A 12,970-nucleotide genomic window follows, 5' to 3' on the forward strand; every position below is an offset into this window, starting at 1 on the left:
TTTGTTTTCATCCGTCCACATAATATGTTGCTAAACCTCTGTGGAGTGTCCAAGTGCCTTTTTGAGAACATTAAACGAGCAAAAATGTTTTTGTTAGACAGCAGTGGCTTCCTCCGTCGAGTCCTCCCATGAACGCCATTCTTGGCCATAGTTTTACATATAGTTGATGTGTGCACAGAGATATTAAGACTGCGCCAGTGATTTCTGTAAGTCTTTAGCAGACACTCTAGGGTTCTTTTTCACCTCTCTGAGAATTCTGCGCTGAACTCTTGGAGTCATTTTTGGTGGACGGCCACTCCCTGGGAGAGAAGCAACAGTGCCAAACTCTCCATTTGTAGACAACTTCTTTGACTGCCGATTGATGAACATCCAGACTTTTAGAGATGGTTTTGTATCCTTTCTCAGCTTCATACAAATCAACAATCGTTGATCGCAGGTCTTCAGAAAGCTCTTTTGACTGAGCCATGATGCACATCAGACAATGCTTTTCATCAAGACAATTCTTACCAGGTGTGTGTGTGTGTGTGTGTGTGGGTGTGTGTGTGTGTGTGCGCGCGCGCGCGTGTGTGTGTGTGTTTTATAGTGGGCAGAGCAGCTTTAAATCACTCATCAGTGATTGGGCACACACCTGACTTTAATAGTGTGCTAAAAGTTGGTTTCAATTGCTCTTTAAGTCTCCTTAGGCAGAGGGTTCACTTACCTATTTTTCCCCATTCTGTCATTGTTTGCATTCTATACTCAATAAAATATGAAAACCTATAAATGTTTGGGTGGTTTTAGTTAAAGCAGACACTTTTTTTTTTTTACATTTGTGTGATTTTGACAAAGATCAGATCACATTTGATGGTGATTTTATGCAGAAATGTGAGAAATTCCAAAACGTTCAGATACTCTTTCATTCCACTGTATATAACTGTGCAGAATGTAAAAAAGTAATCAAATAGACTGCCATGTAAGCTGAATCTTAACAAGCTCAATAAACTCCAAAACTTATCTTAATGGCGGATTACAAGCAACTATCAGGTGTATACCCCCACATACTGTACAAGGGTGTGCAGCACCCATTTGAAGGCGCACTGCTCTCACTAGAGGTGTGCAAAATTTCCGATTCTTAGATTATTCGCGATTCGGCCGTGGAAGATTCGAGAACGATTCACAAACATCCAAATTCCGATTGAAATATGCCAAGTAAAGCGGAAGTACAACACACTCAGCGCGCCGCGCAGTCAATGAGCTACGGAGCGAGAGTAGCTAAACACCATGCTTCTCATTACCCGGCCCCTCGGGTAATGCCAATGCTCAACTCACGGCTCTAGCTCAACTTATGCCACGAGATAAAAAAACACAACAACATACCTGACTGCTGCCGAAAAGCTGCTATAAAGTACATCCACATAAGGTTACGGTAGATATCATTTATATAGGACTAGATGCAATATAGATTCGGTACCGTTAGCAGCACACCTACAAAAAGCTAGATGCGGGCGTTAGTAAACGGCCGCCATCTTAAAGCAGTACACTTCCCTGCAAGGCTGTTGTAGCGAACCTTCCAAGCAAACCTAATTAACTTTTTATCTAAAATACTCCTAAATCGGTAAATATTGACTTGAATCTATGTCGAAAGTAGACAAAAGGGAAATTATGGATTAACGGGAGCAATTTTAACAACTTTAACGGTTGATTCACAACATTAAATTAATTGAATGTAGTTTAAAGCTGCTGATACAGAATGGGGACTGGAGTTTTTTATTTACTGTTATTTTTGTATATTTGTTTACTGCTATATGTTAACTTCATACTGAAACAGTAGTTTGGTTTATAGCCTGAGAGTATTTTTGAACAATTTTGGAACTAATGTACAAAACATTTAAAAAAAAAAAAAAAAAAAAAAAAAAGGAGGGGGGGTGCATCAATAATCGTTTTAGAATCGAATCGGAGCCTCTGAATCGTAATCGAATCGTTAGGTGCCCAAAGATTCCCTGCTCTAGCTCTCACTGTATTTTCTTTTGGTCAATATCTTATTCACCTGCCTAATGTTGCTTGTACTCGTGTTGCTCCCTCTAGTGCTCAATAAAGGTAAAGCTGCACGGGGCTTATTGATTGCGCTGGACGTGTGAAAACGAAAATATCAATTCACATGAGGGAAAAAAAACCAAAACTAAAGTTTAACGCCAGCAACAATTTGAAAAGTAGTGGAGTGAAAAGTACAGTACGAGGTGTAAAATGTAGGGAAGTAAAAAGTACCACTTCATATTTGTACTCAAGTACAGATATACAAAAATGTACTTAAGTAAAGTAACGAAGTACTTCTACTTCATTAAATTCCACCACTGCAATTAAATGCTTTTAATTCCCTATTTATTGTTTCCATTACGGCAAAGTTACTTGTTTATAATGTAAATTCTGCCTTTTCAAAAAACAATAACACAAATAACACAGGGGTTACGTTCCAGACCAATCTGAACAATCCTTCTAATACAAATACCTGAATTGAATACATCCTAGTGATACTATGACATGACTAATCATTGCTAGTACAGTGGTATGAAAAAGTATCTGAACCTTTTGTAATTTCTCACACTTCTGCATAAAATCTCCATCAAATGTGATCTGGTCACATAAATGAAAATACAGTATCTGCTTTAACTAAAACCACCCAAACATTTATAGGTTTTCATATTTAACTTAAAAAGCAATTGAAACCAATTTTTACCAAACATTTTAAGTCAGGTGTGTGCCCAGTCACTGGTGAGTGGTTCAAAGCTTCCATGCCCACTATAAAACACACACCTGGTAAGATATGTCTTGATGAGAAGCATTGTCTTATGTGCATCATGGCTCGGTCAAAAGAGCTTTCTGAATACCTGCGATCGAGGATTGCTGATTTGTATGAAGCTGGGAAAGGATACAAAACCATCTCTATAAGTCTGGATGTTTATTAATCGACAGTCAGAAGTTGTCTACAAATGGAGAGAGTTTGGCACTGTTGCTTCTCTCCCAAGGAGTGGCCCTCCACCAAAGATGACGCCAAGAGTTCAGCGTAGAATACTCAGAGAGGTAAAAAAGAACCCTAGAGTGTCTGCTAAACACTTACAGAAATCACTTGCACAGTCTAATATCTGAGCACACATCAACTATATGTTAAACTATGGCCAAGAATGGTGTTCATTGGAGGACTCCACAGAGGAAGCCACTGCAGTCTAAAAAGAAAAACATTGTTGCTCGTTTAATGTTCGCAAAAAAGCACTTGGACACTCCACAGATTATTTTGGCAAAAATATTTTGTGGACTGGTGAAACCAAAGTTGAATTGTTTGGGAGTAACACACAACATTATGTGTAGAGGAAAAATGGAACAGCTCACCAACATCAACACCTCATCCCCACCGTGAAGCATAGGGGAGGGAGCATCATGATTTGTGGCTGATTTGCTTCCTCTGGGCCTGGACAACTTGCAATCATTAATGGAGGACTGAATTCAAAAGTTTATCAGGATGTTTTGCAGGAAAACCTGAGGCTGTCTGTCAAATAAAAAAGAGGATGGATGCTGCGACAAGACAATGATCCAAAACACAGAAGTAAATCAACTCCAGAATGGTTTCAGAAGAACAAAATGCATGTTCTGGAGTGGCCAAAGTCCAGACTTGAACCCCATTGAGATGCTGTGGCATGATCTAAAGAGAGCGATTCATACCAGACATCCCAGGAATCTGACTGAACTACAGCAATTTTGTAGAGAAAAATGGTCCTGATCGATGTGCCTGACTGATCTGCAGCTACAGGAAGCGTATAGTTGAAGTTATTGCTGCTAAAGGGGGGGCCACAAAATATTAAATGTGATGGTTCCACTTACTTATTTTTCCCCTTCTGTCATTGTTCGCATACTATCCTCATATGCAGAAATGTGATAAATTCCCAAAGGTTCAGCTACTTTTTTTTAATCCCACTGTATGTTTGAGGTCAATACAGAATAAGTTTGGACTAGAAAAATGCAGAGGTCAATAGTGACTCGGGATTTCCTGATGATGATTTTTTTTTTTTTTTTTTTTTTTTTTTTACTTCCGATCCAATTTATTAAAAGGTATTTTTTACCGATACCGATCCAATTCCTATATTTTTAGACCAGTAATAATAATGCAGAAAATAATGTAACCAGAAAATGACAAATCTTTTTTTTTTTTCTCGATTAAAGTGAGCACTGGTGGCACCTTCTCAAGAAATGCTGTTCATGAATATTACTACAACTATAATTAGTTTCAAAAGAGAAGTAGTCCCACTTAGCAGAAATGTTTGCCTAATGGTTTGATATGCATCCGTCGAAAACCACGATAGTATTGAAAACATTCGCGACTACTGGATCACATCAGATCCGATAGTCCCATACGGGGCCGGATCTATGGGGGGGCCGGGGTGGGCACGGCCCACCCAGACGTGAGTCGTGCCCACCCAATCAAAATGTCGGTGTTCTGTTATGCATAAAAGATTGATGGGTTTTGTGATTGAATACCTGAGTTTTATTGCTTTTACGTCTTATTAGCATCATCTAGTGGACGCCTTAATTTACTGCATCCCATGTGCACTTTATTTGAAAGAAAATGTCACACGGATGTTCAGTAGTTGTTCAGTAGGGAATCACACGAAGACGGCCGCAGTCAGTTCGTACCTTCTCTGTGACCACTTTGCCTTGAATTTGAGGTTGCATCGCCGGTATGTATTGTTTAAATGTGTTTAAAAACGTAAATATGTGAATTGTGCGTACTTCAGTGCAAAAAAAGTGTGACAGATTCACTTAGCATGACACTTGCGATATGTTAATTACCCACGAGTTAGAGGGTCGGCAAAATGGCGTCTCGGGCGCTCTGCTAATTGTTTATTCATATTTTCATATGCATTTTGCTACAGATAGGGCAGTACATATGCGATTTCATATATTGTGCATAATTTGATTGTGTTGTTTTGTCTGTTTTCTTTAGTTTCACCCTTTTGAGTGTTAATAAACCTGCTTAGACATAGCCACGTCTGTGGAGTCGTTGATACGAGAAAGGTGTTCATAGCCACGACTATCGTGACGGCACAGTCTCTATTTAGCGTCGCACTGGATATAGAGAACGCACGGAGAGTTGGTCTCACCTACTTTTTTATTGCAGGATTAACGGTTACTGTTGGCCGCAACCACGCCGAACAAGTAATCACCAAAACAAGCTGTTTTTCCAACCTCATTTGTTATCCGCGCGCTTCCTCTCTCTCCTCCAGACACATTCTCGCAGTCGGACATCCGGGCATTAATGACGTCACCAGCCACAACAAACCGTCGCCATATTGAAATGGGGACAAAACACGAGTCACAAGCAGTTGCTCTGTCCTTTATTGTAGTACAAACGCGTTGAACTTTTGTCTTATTTGCGGTCTTTTTTTCCATCGGAATGACTAAAAGTTGCCGTGTTGAGGTTTGTAACACAAGGAAGAGTTCGGAGCCGCATTTGAAGTTCTTTATTCTTCCTCGTGAGAAGGAAAGGACAAGCAAATGGCTGAAAGCAATTAATTAAGGAACAGTAAAAGAAGACAGTTCCGTGGACCATTCTCGCCAGTGGGAACCTAAATCCAGGCACATTTACTATACGTTTGCAGCTGACATTTTATTACTGGTGAGTAAACTTTAATTGATTTTTCTTGCCCCAATTAGCTGCTAGGATTCAATAGACTAAGCATTTTTATTATTACCGTAACTGACAACTTGCAAAGCGTTATTTTTCTTTTGCCATGAACTGCTCTGATCGGTCAATCGGTATATTATTGACGTGTTCACAGCTAAATAACGCTTGGAGGCGAATTACCGGCTACGGCAGAAATGATCACTCTGTATATACAGTGGTACCTCTACATACGAATTTAATTCGTTCCAGGACCTTGTTTGTAAGTCGAAATGGTCGTATGTCGAGCAGGATTTTCCCATAGGAATACATTATAATTCCATTAATTCGTTCCAAAGCCTAAAAACATACACTAAATTCTTAATAAATACTGCTGGCACTGTTACAAATGGCAATTAAACATAGAAAAACAAATAAGTTATAAATAAATAATTCAGAATAATATAATAATAAGAAGAATAATTAATAATTATTCCTGTAAATAATGTAACGAATCGGATTCTAATATGGCAGACACTTTTTACTGTCCCTGAACGCACCGCGAAGCTGACGTCTCAGTGAGATAAGTCGGTGCGGTAGAGATAATACTTTCATTTTCTTGAGAGCAGTCAACTGCTTAAGACAATGGACGTTTTGTGTTGGATAAGTTCTTAAATAAATGATAAAAACGTGACGAAGCTGGCGATTTCCTTGGCAATGTTACCACAATAATAATTGTCACCTTAACTTATAAATAGTGGCGAACGGTGGTCGGAAGAGGACCATGGAGCTGTATTGTTGAGCCAGTTCAGGGACGCGCACCCCAAACTCATATTTTTCTATGACTTGCATCTTCATTCCAAAGGTAAGCATCACTTTTTTCCTTGTTTCTCCAACTGTATCAACTTTTTTTGAAAACTGTGTTGATTTCTCACACAAGAAAATCCACCGTGCGTTCGTTTGCAGTGCTGTCATGTCGTCGTATTTCGAGCATGTCGTCGGATGTAGAAACAAATGGCGAGTAAAATTTTACGTCGGATGTCGAAAAGATCGTGTGTCGAAGCGATCGTATGTCGAGGTACCACTGTACTACCCGTTTTCTTAGTTCCTCATAGTACATATTCCACGTAATTGGTAAAGTTCAACTTACTGGGTGACTTTATGAGGTAGTTGTAGATGTTACCGAACTCCACTGCAGGCAATTGCTTTGGATTGTTTATCCAGCTATCAGCTGCGACTTTGTATGGGCAGATTTGCAGGCCAATACACGCTAATTTTAAGTTGTATCGCCTCCTCGCGTCTGTCGGCAGTGACTCGTGATAATAAGTCATGTTTAAGATGTTTTTAATGAAAAAAAGACGCAAAACACAGCTGAAATATATGAATTTCAGACGTTTGTCTACGGATGTTTACCTGTGTGTGCCCCCATCTCAAAATGGCGACACGTTGCTATGCGAGATGACGTCCTCGTGACATCACGCCGACAGCGAGAATAAGTAGATAGATGAATGGGAAAAAAAACAACAAACAAACAAAAAACAAACCCCCCAAAAATTAATGCAGCCTCAACGGGACACAAGCCAGTGTCCTACTTGCGCCGGTCCCAAGCCTGGAGAAATGCAGAGGGTAAAAAAAAGCCTGCATTGGGGGTGCCCCCTCAAGTTTTCTTAGTGCCCACTCTGGTGGGTAAACCTAGATCCGGGCCTGGTCCCATATCGGGTACCGATAGCCTCCCGAGACAGAGTATCTGATCGGGACATCACTGATTTTAACCGGAGTTGCACTTTAAGAAATGAGACGCAAATAAAATGGAATGAATTCAAGATCAATTGTAATATTGGAGAGAGTCAATTTAACATTGCAAACAAAAAACAAATAATGTACAGTAGCCTACCTGTGAGAACTTGTGGAAGCGAAGTTAGCACCAAAAAGACAAAAAGCATGTCTTTGTCTCCGTCCCTTTCCGCTTCGTGGTGTGGCACTATTAAGACTCATTAAAATTCACAATAAACTCATGTCTGTCGTTCGGACAATAATATCGGAGATTGACTGTCCCTGTCTTGGGGAGATGTTGAATTACATATGTTCAGTGCAAAGATCATTTTTAACTACTTTTAACGAAAATAAATGAACAAACAATAACAAAAACACAAATAGCGTAGAACGCGTTAAAACTTGGTGGCTATAGTATTGCAATGGAGGACGAGATTCTATGTTAAACACAGGCTAATAACAGAAAACCACACGCAAAAACATTTTGGCAAGGTTTTGTTGAAAGATATATGCAATTATATATGGGCTAGATGTTAGTGGCACGCTTTGAGTCAATAGGGACGGGCGTCGTCACTTGTTGGCCACTTTGTGTCAGTCTTTCGAGAAACTTAAGGAAAATAAACTGTGTACATAAATAGTTAAAATGAACGTTACTACGCAATGTAATGAGCCAAACAGTTTGAAAATCTGTCAGGATTCAATAGGGGAAAGAATATTTTGGTGAAGAAACTAATTCACTTTACATATACTGCTGTCCAGTCCACCAGAGAGGTCGACTGCTTTAAGATGGCCGCTTGTTACTAACGCCGCCGGCTCTAGCCTTTTCGCAGCTAGTTCTAAATATAAGATATCTATAACAAGGCTCTCACACCCACAGATAGGAAGTTGGTGTAAAATCGATGCGTTTAAAGACCTGCGAGGAAAGTCGGGATTTTTTAAAAATAAACTATAACCGGCAAAAGCATATGAACCCGTTTTTTGTTTAATTTTTATTTTTTCATCAAACATGCAAAACCATGTGTTCCCCCTTATATATATAGTATTTAACAATATCGATAACTGTGTGGTACAACGGCAAGGCAAATGTATTTGTATGGCACAATTTTACACAAGGTAACGAAATGTTTAACATCATATCATAATCAGCAAGACAGAATTGGGAAAGAGTTACCATTATAATTAATGTGTCTATAAATACCCCCCCTCCCCCACGACAATAATATATTATTTTGCACTGCGATTGAGGAATTTTCGAGGGTCCAAGTTCTTGGTCAGTCCCTGAATGCACCAGTCGGAAAATCACATGATTTCCTTTCAAGACTCTTTGAGAACTTTTTTTTTTTTTTTTTTAAATACGTATTTATTAACAAGGAATTCATTTATTCATTCATTTTCCATGCCGCTTATCCTCACGAGGGTCGCGGGTATTTATACAAAAAAAAAATAATAATAATAAATAAAGGCTTTGAACAATTTTTCTAAAATAAAAAAAAAAAAACACCTATGTATACCCCCCCCCACACACACACACACACAGGGCTTCGGAAAGTAATGTTAACTGTTTCAAATACTGAAAAGAGGATTTTGAGCACTTAATGCTTGTCGTCTTAATATTAACTGTAGCACGTCAGTGTATCTAACATTGAATATGACACGCCTAGTGACATCTAACAGCTTTTCAACATAGTGTTTTAAACGCTGCTCTTTTCCATGGTCTTAAAATACAATCACCTCCAAAAGTATTGGACCAGCAAGTTCACTTCATGGTTTCTACATCAAGATGTGATGAAAAACCAAGTCATTTTTCTTTAAACCCACCCACTTTTCAAGTGAGCAAAAGTATTGTAACGTGACTGATGGGTGTTTCCTTTTGCCAGGGTTTTGCCATGAGACATTAAATAGTTCCTTTTTTTTTTTTTTTTTTTTTTTTGCTTTGGGTTTCACTTGTGAAATCTATTTTCAGTTAGAGGTTGTATTGATAGTAGGGCTGTCAAACGATTAAAAAATTTAATCGAGTTAATCACAGCTTAAAAATTAATTAATCGTAATTAATCGCAATTCAAACCATCGATAAAATATGCCATATTTTTCTGTAAATTATTGTTGGAATGGAAAGATAAGACACAAGACGGATATATACATTCAACATACGTGCTGTATTTGTTTATTATAACAATAAATCAACAAGATGGCATTAACATTATTAACATTCTCTTAAAGCGATCCATGGATAGAAAGACTTGTAGTTCTTAAAAGATCAATGTTAGTACAAGTTATAGAAATTTTATATTAAAACCCCTCTTAATGTTTTTGTTTTATTAAAATTTGTAAAATTTTCGATCAAAAAATAAACTAGTAGCTTGCCATTGTTGCTGTCAATAATTACACCATGCTAACTCATTGTGCTGAAGCCCATAAACTCATTTGGGCCAAACACCAAAAAACAAGTAACAAGCGGACATTACACTGCTGTCATTTTAATCTGTTTGAGCAGGGCATGTGCGTTAATTGCGTCAAATATTTTAACGCGATTAATTAAAATAAATAATTACCGCCCGTTAACGCGATAATTTTGACAGCCCTAACTGATAGTAGTGATGGGTTGATGAGGCACCAAGAGGAGACGAGGCACATTGGCCGCAATGCACTGATCCATGTCTGTACTATGTCAATCTATTGCGTAACAGTGACACCTAATGGATTTTAATATTTTTGCAAGCAGTATTGTTCACTGACAGGCTAATTCTGTAACCTCTAAAATTATTAAGGCATATGTAGAGCTCTTTGGGGTGTATGAGGTGGACAGGTGTTTATATGCAGCTAACAGCCTAAAACTGGTCAAAAAGTCAGACTCAAAAAGTCCACCTCCACTCCACTAATTAAGGAGAATAAGCGTCTAACAGTTCTTTGAGGCTCACAATTCTAGCTAATAGACACGTCAAATAGTTATTTGCAGCAGTATATAACAAATAAATTGTTTAAAACAATCTTACACTGTGATTTCTGGATTTTCTTTTCTTTTTTTTAGATTGTCTCTCACAGTGGATAAGCACCTACCACGAAAATTTCAAACCCGCCAGCATTTCTGAGTGGAAGAATTTGCAAAATCGCAGGGTGTTCAAATACTTATTTTCCTCACTGTAGCTGGACTTGAAACCACTCTTGACATCACACACCGTAAGGACTTTGGGTGCAGACACATCCGGAGGTATGTCTTCAAAGGTTGTGACTGTTTTAATGCCTTGTTAAAAGGTTTTGGATCAATAATAAGGTAGACTATGAACTTCCCATTTGGTTTCTGTACCACAACCATCCCGCTAATCCAGTCCGTGCTGCATTCAACTAGTGCATTCAAGTTGAATGCATTCAACCCGCGGCTCTAGAGCCGCTTTAGCACTGCCCTAGTGGCTCCCTGGAAATATATTTTTAGTTTTAATATGGTTTCTGTAGGAGGAAAAGCATTGCACAAACATTCTTCTAATTCATTAATAATGTAATAAAGTTGAACTTGAGGCGGCATGGTACAACAGAGTAGTCACGTGGTGAGTCATTCTCTATAGGATTCACTGAAGAGAAAGGAAACAATTACCGTATTTTCCGCACTGTAAGGCGCATCGGAGTATAAGGCGCACCTTCAATGAGGGGCCTATTTTAAAACCATTTCCATGTATAAGGCACACTGCATTATAAGGCGCAGTAGTAGTAGTAGTAGTAGTAGTAGTAGTAGTTGGCGTTGTTATGCATCCACCAGATGGAGCTGAGCTAAACGGAATGTTGTGCCATGATTAACCCTTTAACACCTAAGCCTATTTTGGCCGAATTTGCATGCATTTGATGTTGTCTTTATATTTCAAAGAAAAATTTGTTTACAATGGCCAAATTGGGTCCCTTTTTTCAGGACACCTTGAACTTCATGTCTAAACTGTTGTTTTCTTCACTGACCAATTATAATCCACATTTTGGACCCAAAAAGAAAAAAAAATCCCAAAATCTTTTTTCAAAATTTGTAAAGTTGACGTCCCATTGACAACCAAACATGCTCGACCAACCGTTTTGAAGCTTGATAATATTTATTCAACTTGTTAGGATAAACATTCAATAGAAAAAAATAAGATTGAATAGTTTTATGTTTGACAATTCAACACAAACAGCAGGTATGGTCAAAGGCGTTTTTGGCCTTACACATACTATGGTCAAAACAGGCTGTATAGTGTGCAAAATAGTGAGAAAAAAATGTGTATATATCATCGAACACAAAAAGGGTTTGGAAGATATCTCTTTGTGAAGTTAGGTGTTGTACCCATCACCTTATCAAAAGTATATACGTACATGCAATCAAGCTTCTCGCACACACATCTACATAAAAATTGAAAAGATTATAGTGAAGAAAAAATATATATAACATTGAAAAAAAGTATTTTAAAAAATATTGACAAGTAGTTCAATTTCTTGGATTTTTCAGGCATGCGACCCAATAGTTTTTTTTTTTTTTTTTTTTTTTTTTTTTTTGCGCACTCAATAAAGCTTCTTCTTGAACAGGTCACGGAGCTGCGTCACACACAACGTCACACAGCCTACTCTTTCGCCGTTTGCGCTCTACTGTCACTTCTCGCCGAGACGCCGATTCATCAGAGGAAAAAAACAACAAATACGACTCATCTTCTTCCTTGAGTTAATGAAATAATGCATTAGCTTGTGCTAAATGTAGTTTTAGATTCATTCTGCACGTTTCAAAGTCGCTCGCTCAAACCAACCGGTGTTGTGCATTTTTCGGCACGACACCGGCCGCTGCTTGCTTCGCATGCCTCCCTTTCAATAGTTGGCGCCTCGCTCGGAAATTTATGAAAAATGATCACATTCGGTTTGGGATAAGTATCATTTTGTGCAGCTTTCGCTTTTGAAAAAGGACAAGAAATGATGACAATATGGAGATGGATACATGGTCCATGCAGCGTTTTAATGTATATTTATGAGTGCAATAAAACTATAAAATTCAAATGACATTATCTCCCGTTTTTCATGGCCGATTGACTTCAAATAAAAACTGGTGTGGACATCAACTTCCGCACTTTCAAACGAGACCAACCAGCAGCACGTGGGTGATGTAATTACAGCGTGACGAAGCTTCAAAGACGATATGCGTAAACGCGTCGCTGCCGACACGTTCGGTGTTAAAGGGTTAACTAATATTGATCCATATATAAGGCACATCGGAGTATAAGGCGCACCTTCAATGAATGGCCTATTTTAAACCTGTTATCATGTATTGGACACACTGCATTATAAGGAGCAGTAGTAGTAGCTAAATCGAATGTCGTGCCATGATTAACTAATATTGATCCATATATAAGGCACATAAGAGTATAAGGCGCAGCTTCAATGAATGGTTAGGGTGTAACGGTACATGTATTGAACCGTTTCGGTACGTGGTAGTCGGTTCAGAACGGACGCGTAACGAACGAGTTTCTGACGTAATATAACCCTTACTTTTCAAGGCTGTGAGTCGATCGGGTTACATTTTCTTTGTGTTGATCATATTTACTCCGTCTTCTCTACTATAATGAGGAC

General features: G+C 38.6%; 1 protein-coding gene across 1 annotated transcript in view; it reads right to left on the bottom strand.

Annotated features, from left to right (window-relative positions):
* crfb2 (cytokine receptor family member b2) overlaps positions 1-7,901 on the bottom strand; it is a 48,575-nt gene extending 40,674 nt beyond the window's left edge. The window contains exon 1 of the mRNA XM_057851804.1: positions 7,524-7,901. Coding sequence (XP_057707787.1) covers positions 7,524-7,572 — 49 coding nt within the window. The 5' untranslated portion in view covers positions 7,573-7,901. The remainder of the gene's footprint in view (positions 1-7,523) is intronic.
* Between the last annotated feature and the right edge of the window lie 5,069 nt (positions 7,902-12,970).

Source organism: Corythoichthys intestinalis, chromosome 12 (genome assembly GCF_030265065.1).
Source record: "Corythoichthys intestinalis isolate RoL2023-P3 chromosome 12, ASM3026506v1, whole genome shotgun sequence".
Taxonomy (NCBI): Eukaryota; Metazoa; Chordata; class Actinopteri; order Syngnathiformes; family Syngnathidae; genus Corythoichthys; species Corythoichthys intestinalis.